Source organism: Marmota flaviventris, chromosome 1 (assembly GCF_047511675.1).
Source record: "Marmota flaviventris isolate mMarFla1 chromosome 1, mMarFla1.hap1, whole genome shotgun sequence".
NCBI lineage: Eukaryota > Metazoa > Chordata > Mammalia > Rodentia > Sciuridae > Marmota > Marmota flaviventris.
In genome coordinates, this window is record NC_092498.1 from 88,916,458 (window position 1) to 88,932,244 (window position 15,787).

Here is a 15,787-nt window from a genome sequence, read left to right on the forward strand (position 1 = left end):
CGGATCCAGCGAGCGGCGCCCGCCGCGGCCGAACCAGGCCCTCCTCCCTGTCACCTCACCTCCTGCGCCCAGTCAGGTCGCCGGCCTCGCCCGCCGCCCCGAGGAGAAAAGCGCGCCGCGCGCCGACCGCCCCTCGGGGCGCCGGGCGGTGGCCCTGGACGTGCGGGGGCCCCAGGGGGCCGGCCGCGGCGTTTCGGCCCTGCCCTCTCGCTCCTCGGCTCGCTCCCTCCCTCCCGGCGCTCGGGGCCCTACGCGCGGGCCCGGCCCGGGGCAGGGCGGACATGGGCGCCAAGCAGAGCGGCCCGGCCGCCGCTAACGGCCGTACCCGTGCGTACTCAGGCTCGGATCTACCTTCCAGCAGCAGCGGAGGGGCCAATGAGACCGCGGGCAGCGGCGGCGGGGCTCGGGAGGCGGCCGCTGGCAGGTTTCCGGCTCAGGTGCCTAGTGCACATCAGCCCAGCGCATCGGGCGGCGCAGCGGCGGCCTCGGCAGCCCCGCGCAGCCGCTCCCTCGGCGGGGCCGTGGGGAGCGTGGCGTCGGGGGCCCGAGCCGCGCAGTCCTCCTTCAGCATCCCCAACAGCAGCAGCGGTCCGTACGGCTCGCAGGACTCGGTGCACAGCAGCCCCGAGGACGGCGGCGGCGGCAGGGACCGGCCGGCGGGCGGGGGCCCCGGCGGGCCGCGCCTGGTGATCGGCTCCCTCCCAGCTCACCTCTCGCCGCACATGTTTGGAGGTACGGCCCCTTCCCCGCGCTCGGCGCCCGGCCCTCCCGTCTGCCTTGCGCAGCTGCACGTGGGTCACGGCCGCCGGTTATTTTTACCCTTCTCCTTTTCTCCTTCAGCCTTGGCGCTCGGGGCTCGACCCCAGCCCGTCCTGCCCCCCGAGTTGCACTTAACCCCTGCGGTGCCGGGGCGGCTCAGACGCCTGGTTTTTAAACCTCGTGAGGACTCTTTCCTGGGTGGTAGCGGCTCCTCTGTAGGGAAAGTTCCCTCCCCACCCACCCCCAGTGAGGAGAATGGAGCTAGTATTGTTTTAAAACAAGCTGACGAAACAGCCCTCGTGGTTGTGGCTTTTAATACCAGGAAGTCAGGCGGAGACCCGCTGCTAAATGTAGTTGTGTCTGGGGACCGAGTGGGGAGCAGCCAAAAGTCGAGGGCCTCAAATGGACGTTTGAGTATTTGAAAAAGAAGGAAGTTATCATTTCCATTGGACCGACTTTTAAATAAAACCGGGGATCCCTAAGTCTCTAAATGGGCTCACCTAGCACATATACGTTAATTGGATGCATGTGTTGATTGAAAGTGGTTTTTTTTTTTAACCTCAGTGAATTGCTACTTTGCATAATGGTTAATGTCAGCCCTGCCTAATTTAGAAATTTAAATAATCCTAAGCAGTTTCTTTAGGAGAGCGTTTAAAAATTATCACAACTTTGCCTACAAGGGGGCAGTAATTGGCTAGGTTCTTTTGAAGAGCAGTATTGACTATGGTTAAGGAAAAGTCACTTGTGGGGAAAAAAAAATTAGTAGGAAACTGCTTACGGAAGAAAGGGTGCGCTTTATCTGAGGAAAATGAATTCTGCCTCTTTGTTTTATGCTGAATCAAGACCACCTTTCCTCCCTCCTTTATGAAAAGAAAGAAACACATAGATGATAAGTATTCCCATATAATTGCATAATTTTCCTGATGCAACTGAGCACAGAACAGGGAAAACACTTATCCCCTCCATTTTTATAGCTTCTTTACTCATGTGTTTATAAATGTAATTACTTTGAGTAGAAAGTTGGTAAAATAGAATATTCAGTAAGAACATATATCTGTTCTGGTTTTCTATCAGCATTCACACTAGAATAAGTTAAAGATGTCGTGTTTAGTTTTCCCACCTTTTTAATACCGCTTTCTACTTTAATAAGGAGTGGCTAACTTTTTAATTACCTATTTATGATAATATTTGCTGTGTAAATGAAAATATCAGTTGTTTTCCTACAGTTGGGCCATCTTTAAAATCTTGTTTTTGATAAAAAGAATTGGTGGTGTCCTTACTGTGCCTTGATTACAACACAGCTGAAGGTGCTGTAAAGCAGTTTCCAGAGAATTGAAGATAAGGACTGTTACTGGTTTTAAATTTTTTTTTCTTTTTAAAATAAAAATTTGCATTTAGCAGTGTTAATTATCAAAAGATATGAGTATGTAAAAGGAAATAGGGAAGGTTTTGTCAAATTAATTATTTACTTAATATATTGATTACTGCATTTTAAAGGGCTTATACTTCACTTTGACAAAAAGTATATTTGCATGGGTTTATTTTGTTTAATACTTCCCTTTAGACCAGAGCAAACAGTTGACACCCATGCTTTTAATTCATAATAAATTAGCAAGTGAAAAAGATCTAGTTGATGGAAGTTGGAGGTAAAGCATTTTTTTTTAAGTCTAAATTTTAGGTTTATGTGCTTATAGTTCTAGTGCATTTGGGTTTGGAAGACAGGATAGTGTGAGGAACTTTGGGCAGTCTTTCCCAACTAGATCTCTGTAGAGAATTGAACACTCCTGTCTATCCAATGTGTGCAATGAATATAACGTTTTCTCTCCGAGTGTATTCAGAATGATTCTGGTTATGTATCATTCTTGGGACTTTTGAGGAAACCATGAATTTTCTGTGTTTTACTGATTCACATGAGAAACCTCAGTTGAGAAAGGCTGGAAGAGTATCAGAAGATACCTGTTCTTAAATGAAAAGATCAGAACATAGGGCTGTGACTTTAAATTCTTGAGACAGATGGAATAGATTTATGTGAAAACCCATTTTTTAGTGACATTGTCTTAGTGAGATTTTTTTTCTGTATGTCAGTGCATGGAATGAGGAAAACAATAGATGCATGTTTCTTATTTTGAGACTTAGGGAGCTGAATGATGAACCTTATAATTTAAAAAATTCGACTTGATTACACTTTACATTGGCTTAATTTTTATATGTATTATGATATTAGCATGTCCTTTAACTTTGGGCATATGTAATGAACTCCATCTGAAAATTGAGAAAAAGAATATTTCTAAATTAATGAAAAGTTCTTAACTGTTTTTTAAAACTTATTTTAGTTGTATTATTCTCATAAGAAAAATATGAGGCTAATAATCTTTCTCTTATGGGCTATTAAGTAATTTATAGAAAATGAAAAACTGTCACGTTTCTTTCTTTTTTTTTTTTTAATCTTAGGAGTCTAGTAGCAAATCCATTTGTTAGTAGTTCTATCATAATTGCCAAATTGAACAAGGAGGTTTTCTGTTATGGTTTTATGTTTTACTCTTTTTTAGACATATATTTTGGCTATATACTCTTATTTAATTATCTTTCTAGAGAACTGAAAAAGAGGTGCTTGATCCAGATATTTCAGTTTGTAGAAATTTCCTAGAAGTGAGTTCTTGGACATTAAACTATGATTAGAATCTGTATAGGAGTTTTTAAAAAATGGAATAGTTTTTTCTTTTTGTTCGGACTGATGAGATTAATACTATTAAGATGAAGAGAAGCTATCTTGATTACTACTAATATTGCCCATCCCTTTTGTTTTAAAACTGGCTTTTAAGGGCATAGTCTAATATTTAAAAATCTTAGTATGGTATCTCAGGATTTGTTCAACTTTATTTTATGTCTACTTTTTTCCCCACTAAGTCATGAATGTTTATAAAAACAATTATCATGGGTGGTAAAGTAGCCTTCATTAATGCAGTGAGGTTGGGAAGTTGAATGAGACTATAAAAATATAGCAGTCAGTGGAGGTTATTTCCAGAGAAATTGTATGGAATTATGTCATGTATCTGAGACTGGAAGTGAGAATGTAAAGTGAATTAATTGAAGACAATCAATCAGGAGTACAGTGTTGCTTTTGACTGTCTAATTGTCTTGAGTTTGTGGTTTGCAATATTCTGTTTGGAATTCAGGTGCCTCCTGTTATTTATGAAGCCTGTTTCCTCAAGTCAAAGTAGTATGGTTTTTCTCTTAAAAGCCATACTCTTAAAACTACATATCTTAAGATCTGTATTTTTGAGAAGGTTTACTTCACCTGATTTTTAACATGGATATGAGGTTTTATGGTGTAGATTATCTCAAATTATTGAATTGTTCTCAGTCATCACTTCTTAGCAATATCAAGTGCCAAAATATTTGGATTTGGGATAGATGACATAGTTAATATGGTTTCTATTTCTGAAATTTATTTTAGTCAATAGAAGCCATTTATAGGGAGTGGCAGAAGAGGAATGAATTGCCTCTTCCTAAGAAAAATGACACTTCTAACTGCTACCCGTGCCAGTCTTGAAAAGGAACTTTTGTGGTTAATGTTTCTCACTTATAATCTCAAGTATTTTTAAATATGTTTCATGCTAAAGTGTGACCTCTGTCATAGAAGTTTCTGCTTTGGGAATTTTTTGGAAGTACCTTGACCACAAGGTAGAAGGTGAGCTGGAGGGAGGAATGTTAATAGTTGCATGGACCCTATCTGATCTTAGAACTGCATGCTGTAAATACTAGGTACTTAGATGCTTTTTGGCTGCTGTAGTTCTGGTCTCCAGCAAGTCCCCTGCTCTTCTCCAATTAATTGTTTTGCTTGGTAGCCAGTAAGTACGTTTTTATTTCAATGTCCACTTTCATATTATTTATTCATCTTGAAAGGTAAATTACCTTAATGTTCTTCCATACACTGGATATACTTAAAATTGGGTTTATTAAAGGGTTAAAAGAGAAGTGTAGGAACTACATTATGTAGTTTCTAAGATTTATCTTCTTACATAAATATTCCTAAGCACATAGTTTAATTAAAATATTAGTCTTTTAATTTTGCATTATGTGTTCCATCATTATATGTTTAGAAATTGGAAAAAACATAGCCCTTTATTTGAACAAAGGGTTCAGAAATGTCTTATATTCCAATTGTATTTGTGTTCTATGATGTTTATTAACAGCTTCCTACAGATTTAGCTGCTTAAAGCAACACACATTTATTTCTCTTTCTATGGGTCAAGGATCTAGGCATAGCATAGCTGAGTCCTCTGCAAGACTCCGTTTAAAATGTTGGCTAGGATTGCATTATCTAGAGATTCAGATGGGGAAGAATCCATCTTCAGATGGCCTCCAATTGTTTGACAGAATTGTCTTGTGGTTTGGGTTCTTGGAAGCTTGCTTCTTCAAAGCCAGCAAGTAGAGAGAGTAGGAAGATGGACTAGTACTATATTTATGTCATCAGTACACCAGGCCTTTATTGCAGGTTTCATTGGTTAAAAGCAAACTATGAGTCTGGTTCACACACAAGGGGTGGGGGTTTTTCAAAGGTTTAAACACCAGAAAGTAGGAATCCAAAGTAGTTTCTTTAAAGTGTGTGCCACACTGATTAATAGACTTAGGTAGTACAGTAAACATGTAACTGCCTTAATTTTTTAAAAAGCTCATTTTTTTAAAACTTTTAAAAAAGTTGCAATAATGCATATAGTAAGTACAATATTACTAAACATGAATGAGCCTCTTTTAGGAGCTGGGAATTTTAGGTTTCATGGGTATAAACATGAAAGGCTTCTTCCTGCTCTTGCTCAATGTTCCCTTGGGTTTTAGAGGACCTTTTTGATTATACAATGTTATAAGTTCTGTAATAGGACTTTTAACAAAACATTTAGTGAAGGATCTCTATCCAGGGTAGTCAAAGAATGCTTTACAGAGAAAGGTAACATTTCAACTGTTTGAAGGATTTAAAAATTTTATGGAGGAGAGGGACTATGGACTAAAGAAAAAATCTACAAAAGACTGGGACTTTGATAGGGTATACTGAAAAGTTGACCACATCTGGACTATTGGGTGTGTGGAGGAATGGTGAACACATGAATCTAGAGAATAGAAATTTGGGCTGATCATCGAAATTCTACAGTGCTCCATTTATTTTATTTAATCAAGTTTGAAAGCAAGGTAGTATAATTAGGCCAGGGGGTACCATTGTAGGATAATACATGTACATGGATAATAATCTTCTGTAGTGGTGGAGTGTTAGCTTTTGAACTGTACACCACCCTGATCCAGATTGTTTTTTAGGCAGAGAATGTGGTAGCAGGAAATTAAGCTAGAAAATTTGGAATGTAATTGGTGGGCTAGGCACCTTAGTGCATACCTGTAATTCTAGCTACTTGGGAAGCTAAGACAGGAGGATTACAAGTTTGAGGCCAGCATGTGCAACTTAGGCAGACCTTGTCTGAAAATAAATAAAAAGGCCTGGGGATATAATTCAATGGTCGAGCCATTGGGTTAAATCCCTAGTACCGCCAAAATAAAGGAAAGAAAGAAAATTTGTGGAAGATGCCTAAGTTGAAATTATTGTCAAGGGAGGAGAAAAATTGGATTTGATCTAGATTTATAAGGTAGAAATGATAGAATTGAGAATCTAGGTGCATAGTGACACCTTTAAGCAATATTAAAGATGGGAAGAACAGTTTTCAGAAGTAATGAGTTCTTCTAGGTGTGTTAAATTTGGGTGGCTGTCAGATTTCCATCTGGATAGAAGCATCCTTTTAGAAGTTGAAAATGATTCTTTAACTTGGGACTTCACAAAAAAATTGAGAAATCATCAATTTGAGGATTATAAGTGGATCTAAAAAGTGGGTGATTACTAAGGGATGAATATAAATCTTGTTTTTAAGGGCATAGGCTAATATTTAAAAACCTTAGTATGGTATCTCAGGATTTGTTCAACTTTATGTCTACTTTTTTTCCCCATTAAGTCGTGAATGTTCGTAAAAACAATTAGCATGGGTGGTAAAGTAGCCTTCATTAATGCAGTGAGGTTGGGAAGTTGAATGAGACCAAAAAAATATAGTAGTTCAGGTTATTTCCAGAGAAAATGTATGGAATTATGTCATGTGTCTGAGTCTGGAAGTGAGAATGTAAAGTGAATTAATTGGAGACAAGCAACCAGGAGTATAGTGGATAGGATCTGAGGTGCAAGGATTTTATGATTTTTTTTTTGTGCATTATAATTATACATAATGGTAGAATTTATAAATATGTATATTTTCCCCCTGATACTATGGATTGAAACCAGCAGTGCTCTACCACTGAACTACATCCTCAGCCCTTTTTATTTTTTATTTTGAAACAGTCTTTTACCAAGTTGTCAAATTGCTGAGGTAGACCTAGGAGTAAGGATTTTAAGAGACAGAGGAAGAGGCCATGATTAGAATTGAATTATAAGGAAAAAAAGTCACTTAACTTTTTAAATCATAAAGATTATAATACAGTACATATTCAGTAGAAAACAATAAAATACAGAAAAGCGTGTATAAGATGTTGCAATTACTTGTAGTCATATCACTAAAAATAACCAGACTAAAACATTGATGTCTACTCTCTTCATGTATACACATCTGGAATACAAAAACTTGGGACATTCTATACAATATTTTGATTTTGAACCTTTTTGATTTTTCTAATATAAGATTTTAAATTTACTTCTACAGATTTTGAAGTGTTTTTACTAACATTTAGTGGAAAATGTCTTCTGATTTCCCTTGTGATTTCTTGGATCCATGGACAATTTTTTGATAACATGTTTTTTTTACCCCATCAGTTTTTAACATAACATTTTTTATAGCACGATTTTTTTTTTTTTTTTTTTTTTTGGTACTGGGGACTGAACTCAGGGCCACTAGATCATTGAGCCACATCCCCAGCCGTATTTTGTATTTTATTTAGAGACAAGGTCTCACTGAGTTGCTTAGGACCTCACTAAGTTGCAGAGGCTGGCTTTGAACTTCCTCCTGTCTCAGCTTCCTGAGTATCTGGGATTACAGGCCTGTGCCATTGTGCCACTTTTATTGTTGATTTCTGTTTCATTAGTTCAACTTCTTATCTCTTTTTTTCCCCTATTTTGTAAAATTAATTTTGTTCATTCTCTCAGCTTCTTAATTTATTTTTCACTTATTTTTTTAAATGATTAAAACATTTAAAGCTATGATTACCTCTCAGTGTAATAAGTCACTTTTCATAGCTTTGAATGCTATGTGTTTTCATATGTATATACACATTTTCTTTTAAAAACAACTGTGAGGAATAAATTTTAACTACATGTTTTGATATTTTCATTTGAGAGTTATTTTAAAGTATAGCTTTAACATTTTTAATACCCTGTTGTTATTTCTAGTGTTAACTGAAAGTGTTGTTTTGTGATCATAGAATCTATGAGTTGTAAATGATGGAAATAGCTTAAAACAAGTGAAAAATAATATATTGTCCTCTAATTATTGGAAAGGATCCTAGGGTTGTGCACAGAATTGAAGGAACAGGTGCAAAGAACCAAGACCACTGGAACCAAAATGTAGCAATGTGTGTGTGTGTGTGTGTATGTGTGTGTATGTATGTATGTGTATACACCCATGCACATAATTTGTGTAGATGCTCTAATCTCATTTTGCTTTTCCCTACTTTATCCTATTCTGTTGAATATAGGCCTTTTAAGCTGATGACCTGCAGGCTCATCTTTACTTCTAACCCTTTTGTGATTTTGGAGGCTTAAAAAAGAGGGGATTATTTCTCTCTCTATCAGAAGGACTCTGATTAGCTCATGGTCAGGAGGACCATGTACTTTACTCTCATGCCCTATTTCCTTCCCAGTTTCTCATATTTTGCAAAAAGAATCTAAACTTTTAGTTTTTGTTATATTTAAAAATGTGTTTTCTAACAAGATTCTCCTGTGAATATTTGAATTAAGCTTTACAGCACGTTTACTGTGCCATATATATGGTAAAAACTTTGTACATATTGAATATTTCCAAAAATATATTTAATAATATTGTGTATTTATGTTAATTTTTTAAAAAAATGTGGTTGGATTGTGAATTTGTGTGTTCTTCTTATATAGGGGCTGTGCTAATCTTCCCTGTATCATTCCAATTTTAATGTGTGCTGCCTAAGCAAGCGCTTTATATGTTCTTAAACAAGGTTGTTGATCGCCAAAATTATTGTCATATTTAAATCACTTGAAAAACATTGCTTCTGAAAGAAGCAGTGTAACTATGTCTTTATTTGTGTTAATATATGTAAATGGAATTTTTGAACCAGAGAAAATAAGTATAATGTGGGTTATACAAGTGGGAACAATCATAGAATTGCCTTAGGAATAAAATTATGCTGTTTAGAGCCTTTTTTTTTTTTTTTTAAATAACCAGTTGGATTTGCTACAAAGTATTCTTAGATTATTTCAAATTTGTTTTGTGGGTGGTTGGAGATGGCTAAGATGATTGGTAAGAAGATAAGGCAGGTCAGACTTTTTGTTAGGTATGTACTGCTGCTTCAGGACAGAATCTGAAGGCTTAGCTTTTAAAATTTATTTTTTATTTTTTAAGTTGAAGCCAGGGTCTCCCACATGCTGGGCAAGCACACTACCCATCCCAGATTCAGCCTCTTTATAATTGTTGTATGATATGGCGCATCTTTAATAAAGCAATTATTCATTGCTCTGCTGCTGCCTTTGCATCTTCTAGTCTGAGAGGTCCGAGGTCTTGATTTGTTTTTCCTCAGATCTGTAACACAGTATTTCTTCAAAACACTTCCAGTAGCCAGGAGTGATGACACATGCCTGTAATCCCAGTGACTCTAGGCTGAGGCGGGAGGATCCCAAGTTCAAAGCCGCCATCAGCAATTTAGCAAGGTCCTAAGTAACTCGGCAAGACTCTAACTCAAAAAATAAGGGGTGAGGGGTTGGGGCTGTAGCTCAGTGGCAGAGTGCTTAACTAGCATGCATGAGGCACTAGGTTCGATCCTCAGCACCATGTAAAAATAAAATAAAGGCATTCTGTCCATCTACAACTACAAAAAAAAAAAAAAAAAGGGGGGGGAGTGGGGTTGCAGCACAGTGGTTGAGTGCCCCTGGGTTCAATCCCTGCTAACAACAAGGATAGCACCTTCAAGGCTTAATTCCTTTATAACTCCCCTTGTCCACTCTTGCTCCATCTGACCATATACAGAATTTTTAAGGATTGTTGTTTGTTTCTGTAAAATCAAACCACAACTAATGTCTTCATAAATATTGAACTAATACCATTGCTTTTATGTAGTAATTCATAGATGAGGAAAGTGATTTCACAAGAACTATCTCCTTTGAGTCTCATAAAAAGTAGGGAGGGTAGATAAATTTCCTTAAATTATTTGGAGATGTTAGTCTACTTAACAGTTATAGTATTCAAATGTTATTTATTCTGTATACATTATTATTCTGTAGAACATATCGAACTTTCTTTTAGTAATTCGGAGTTCACATTGGCTGCTTTTCTTTTCCTGTACAATCTTTGTGCTTTAAAATTTTTGCTTAGTTTCTTGAAAGATTATTTAGTTTTACAGCCCTCCCTTGGTAATGTAAATCTCAGTTTGTTCATATACATTAGATCCTCTCTGAATTTCATCTTGATAAAGTCTCTTCTGGGGCCTTCTGACCTCCCCATTCTGAATTGGTCCAGGAGAATCCATTTCCCTTTTATGATCAATATTCTAATACTTTGATGTCGTGTCTTTTCTTTCTTGATATTCTCCATTGTTTTGGGGCAGAACACAATCTCCTATGTCCTACTGAGAAACAATGTATGTAAGGTAAAAGTTTTTGAGACTTCAGAGTCAAAACATATTTATCCCCTCCCTCCCTTAGGGTGGGGGGATTGAACCTAAGGCCTCACACATACTAAGCAAGTGTTCTATCACTCAGCTTACACCCTTGACCCTTTTTATTTTGAGACAGGGTCTTAGAGAATTGCCCAGGCTGGCCTTAAATTTGTGACCCTCCTGCCTCAGCCTCCTACTTACCTGGGATTATAGGCATGTGCCTAGCCTGCCTTCATTCTTGATTACTGCTTTGGCTTGACATTGAGTTCTAGGTTGGAAATTATTTTCTCTCAGATTTTAGATGTGTTGTTGAGTATATGGTTGTCATTCTGGTTGTTGATTCTTTGTATGACCCCTCCCTCCCCACCAAATCCCAAACTTTTAGGTTCTTTTCCTAGGGTTATAAATTTTTGTTATTATGGATCTTGGAAGGAATGTGTTATTAAAGCATATTTGTAAGGCTCTTTTAGTCTGTTAAATTTTGTCCTTCATTTTTGGGCAGTTTCAAAAAATTATTTCTGTGTGTTCCACCATATTTTCTTCTCATTTAGATTTTGAATACCTAGAATGATTCTCTGCTTAATCTTTTCTTGATTTTTTTTTTTTTTTTTTTTTTTAAGTCTCTGGTTTCTTGTTGTTCTTTTTTGGAAGGTTTTTTCTTCCATTGTTATAATACTTAAGTTGGTTTTTGTTTCTATAATTTTTACCTTTTGATTTCAGTGTTTTTTATTTTTATGAACTTTCTTTTTGTGAGATTTTTTTCATACATTTATTTTTTTCCCACTTTTTTATTGGCACATTATAGTTGTACATAATGGTTTGTTGTTAACATATTTGGACATACACACAATATAACGATGTAATTTGGCCAGCGTCACTCCCCAGCACTTCCCCCCTCATTCAGTATCTCCTACTCATTGGTATCTTTCTTCTATTGATCTCCCTTTGATTTTTCATGAGGTCCTGGAACCCACTCCCCACTTTTCTTTTTCCTTTTTTCTCTCTAGCTTTTACATATGACAGAAAACTTATGACCATTGACCCTCTGAGTTTGGTTTATTTCACTTTTAACATAATGTTCTCACTATGCATCTGCTTTCCTGTAAATAACAATTTCATTTTTCTTTATGCATAAAACTCCATTGTGTACAACACATTTTGTTGTTGTTGTTGTTGATCATTTATTTGTTGATAGATACCTAGGCTGGTTCCTTAGTTTGGCTATTGTGAATTGTGCTGCTATATAAACATGGGTATGCATGTATCACTATGGTGTGATAACTAATTCTTTCTGTCATATGGTGTTGCCATGGCTAATCTTTTGAGGCACTCCATACTGATTTCCATAGTGGTTGTACTAATTTATAGTCCCACCAAGAGTGTTAACAGTTTTCCTTTTTCTCTACATTCTCTCCAAGATTTATGATTTGTATCCTTGATGACTGGCATTCTGACGGGTATGAAGTGAAATTTCATTTTAGTTTTGATTTGCATTTCCGTAATTGTTAATGATGTTGAACTTTTTTTTTTTATACATGTGTTGGCCATTTGTATTTCTTCTTTGGGGGAAGTGACTGTTTAATTCATTTGTCCATTTATTAATTGGGTTTTTTTTGGTTCAAAGTCTTTCAGGTTTTTTAATATATTCTAGATATTAATCTACTGTCAGAGAGTAGCATTTCTTAGTTTCCTTTGCTGGGCAGAAGTTTTTTAATTTGATGCTGCCCCATTTATTTACTCTTGGCATTGTTTCCTGAGCTTTGGGGGTCCATACATTACATTTTTTTTTTTTTTTGTGATAACAACATCTTTTTCTGAGACTATTATGTGTATTTTTGCATGTTTGTTTATATATGTTCATATATGTATGTTTACTTATGTGTGTATGCTTTTTTCCCTTCCTAATTGCTTACTTTCTTCCCAGTTATTTTTCTCTTGGCTTAAGTTTTTTTGTTTTCTTTAAGTGTTTGGTGATATTTGGCTGATTACTGGTACATTAAAGTGGGGTACTTAAAAATTGATTGGAAGCTCTCTCTGTATGTAGAATCATCTGTCTGGTCTTTTTTCTTAAGAATATTAAATTAATTGCCTTTTCTCTTAGGCTTGGTCATATTTTCCAGTTATGATTTTTCTTACATGAAAGACTCCCCACCTCCCCATCTGGGGACCTAGGGCCTAGTACATGCTAGGCAGGTGCTCTACCACTGAACTACAATTCTAACCTTTTTTCTGGTTTTCATTATTGAGTTGTTAAATCCTTTATATATTATGGACACAAAAATCTTTTTCCAGAAATATGAATTATGAATATTGCCTTCTATGTGTTGCCTGATGGTGTACTTTTTTATTAGCATGTTTTTAGTATTGAGGAAATTTAATTAATTTATTTTTAAATATTTGCAGTTGTAGATGGACTCAAAATAACTTTATTTATTTTTTTATGTGGTGCTGGAGATCAAACCCAGTGCCTCACATGTATTAGGCGAGTGCTCTACCACTGAGCCACAGTCTCAGCCCTAATTTATTTTCATAGTTAGTTTTTTTGGGGTTTTGTTTTTGATTGCTCTACTGGGGTTGTACTCAGGATACTTTACTGCTGAGGTATATATATTAAAAAAAAAAAAAAATATATATATATATATATATATATATATATATATATATATATATATATTTAGTTTTTATTTAGGGACAGGGTCTCTTAAGTTTTCTAGGCTGACCTTAAACTTGTGATCCTTCTGCTGTAGCCTCTTGAGTTGCTTGGAATTCAGACATGTGCTACTGTGTCTAGGTCAAGACATAATTTTTTTGGGGGGGGGCGGGGTTCTAAGAGTAGAGTGAAAGTATTTGGAGTCTCAGCATTCAACATGATACTTTTGTTTAATCTCCATCCTATGGTCTCATATATCAACATAGTACCTCTGCCTTCAGCTATTGACATTGTCACCAAGTGTGGAAACTTTCCCCCTCCAAATTGCAAACCTCCAGTCTAATGCCAGGGTTGCCTACCTTCTAGAAGCCAGGGAGGACAGCTGGAAGAGCTAAAGCTTCTCACACAGACCAGCAGGTGAAAATTTCTTTTCAGGCCCGCCTTCACTCCTGCTTCTGGGGATGTTTTGTGCTGGCCAGTTCTTGTCCCTGGTGTAAATCCAGTTGCTTTTCTGTCTTCCTGGTTCAGCAATGATAGTGATCACTCATACATTTTCTTTCCAAAGTCTAATGATAATTGCTTTTATTTTTATTTTTTTTACAGTCTATCCTTTAAAATAACCTTATTCCCCTTAAAATTTACATTTTTATTATTTTAATAAGATGTTTGGACTGAACAGAGGCTGCTGAATACATTCAGCCAATCATTTTTAGTTGGAAATCCTCTTTTTTCTTTTTAATGTAGAAGAGATTAAAAATCACTACAAATTTCAGTTAGTTCAGATAAATGGAAGGCACTTTTTAGTTCTCCCCTTTAGTGATCCTATTTTCTCCTTAATGTAACTATTATCATTTTTGTATACATACTTCCTGACTTTTTAACACTCTTACATACTTATAGTACATAGGAAAAAAGTTTAATTTTTTTATTTGTAATTTTGTGATGGAGATGGAAGTTGTTAATTGGTTAGAATGCAGTCATATGATAGTCTTCTAAAACCTTTTTCTGTTTAATGTGTTTAGGGGATTTTTCCTATGGGGGAACATATAAATGCAACTCTTCTTTTTAATTATTGTGTACTTAAAATCCAATAGTATACATGTACCATAGTTTATTTAACTATTGTATTATTTAGGATGTTCCTGTTTTTCCAGTTTGTTAGAAACATTTATATTCAAATATTCATATTCATTGTTATATGTCTTTATACCCATGTACAGACTTTAATAGGATGGATACTATTCTGAATTAGTGTCAGACTAAAGTTTAAGGGTACCATCCCAAGAAGTCTGTTTTTATTTCACATGCCAAAAACACTTTGGGGCAGTCTCCAGGCCACCTGCATGGCTACACACCTGGCTACCAGTTTTAGGGGTTCATGTTATTCCTCTGGTTTAAATTATTAATTATTATTATTCCTCTGGTTTACTAATTTACTACAGTGGCTTACAGAGCTCAGGAACATACTGTACTCATAGTTAACGTTTTTATTATAAAGGATGTAGATGAGGATCAATCAAATGAATGGACTATAATGCAAGTTTTAGGGGGAATTCTAAACACAGTTTATTTTCCTTATGGAGTCAGGCTATGGTTTTCTCCTGGGCATATCTGTGCTCTTCCAAGCCTAGATGTCCAGACTTTTTTATTTTTCATTTGGATTTCATTAAATAGGCATGATAATTGAAAATTTGGGGAGGGGGAAGAAAAGAAGTTCAGTAGATTAAACAAATGGGAATGAAGGGGAGAGGAGATAGGAAAAAGAAAGTGGAATGAATCTGACATAAGTTTCTTGTGTACATATATGAATATATCATGGTGAATTCTAGCATTCTATGCATCCACAAGGATGGGGGCCCTAATTAGAATAAGATATATCCCATGCTTGTGTAATTATATTAAAATGAATTCTACTGTCATGTATAACTACAAAGAACTAATAAATAAATACAAATCCCCTTGGATATAGACAGACACACATACATAGAAAAGAAAGAAAGAAAAATTTGCCAGTCAACTGAAAATCTTTGTGTAGATTGGGCAGGCTCAAAGCCCAACTCTCCTATTACATAGCTTTTTTTTTTTTTTTTTTTGTGACTAGCTTTCATTCTGAATCATGTCTTTAGCAGTAAGTCAGATGTCATACAAAGGATTCAATGAATAATGCCAGGTACTTGGGAAAGTTCATGTGTTCTAAAGCTTTGTGCCAGAAACCTGGAAGAAAGACCAGAAAAATTATTATACAGCAGATGACTAGAATTAGAGATTTTGAGTCCAGTGGAATGCATACTTTAATTTTTTTTTAGAGAGAATTTTTTTTAATATTTTTTAGTTTTCAGTGGACACAGCATCTTTATTTTATTTTTTTAATTTTTATGTGGTGCTGAAGATCAAACCCAGTGCCCCGTGCATGCCAGGCGAGTGTGCTACTGCTTGAGCCACATCCCCAGCCCCAATACTTTAATTTTTAATAGATATTGAACCCTCCTCCCCAAAGGTATATATTTTTGCTTTGTA

General features: G+C 36.5%; 1 protein-coding gene and 1 non-coding gene across 3 annotated transcripts in view; one reads left to right on the plus strand and one right to left on the minus strand.

Annotated features, from left to right (window-relative positions):
- The first annotated feature begins 203 nt into the window (after nucleotides 1-203).
- Znrf2 (zinc and ring finger 2) overlaps nucleotides 204-15,787 on the plus strand; it is a 107,914-nt gene continuing 92,330 nt past the window's right edge. For both annotated transcript variants that reach the window (XM_027939652.2, XM_071613960.1), the window contains exon 1: nucleotides 204-732. In XM_027939652.2, coding sequence (XP_027795453.1) covers nucleotides 282-732 — 451 coding nt within the window. In that variant the 5' untranslated portion in view covers nucleotides 204-281. The remainder of the gene's footprint in view (nucleotides 733-15,787) is intronic.
- Nucleotides 8,843-8,945, minus strand: LOC114096238 (U6 spliceosomal RNA). The gene has a single exon (XR_003583386.1). It is a non-coding gene; the product is annotated as a U6 spliceosomal RNA (small nuclear RNA).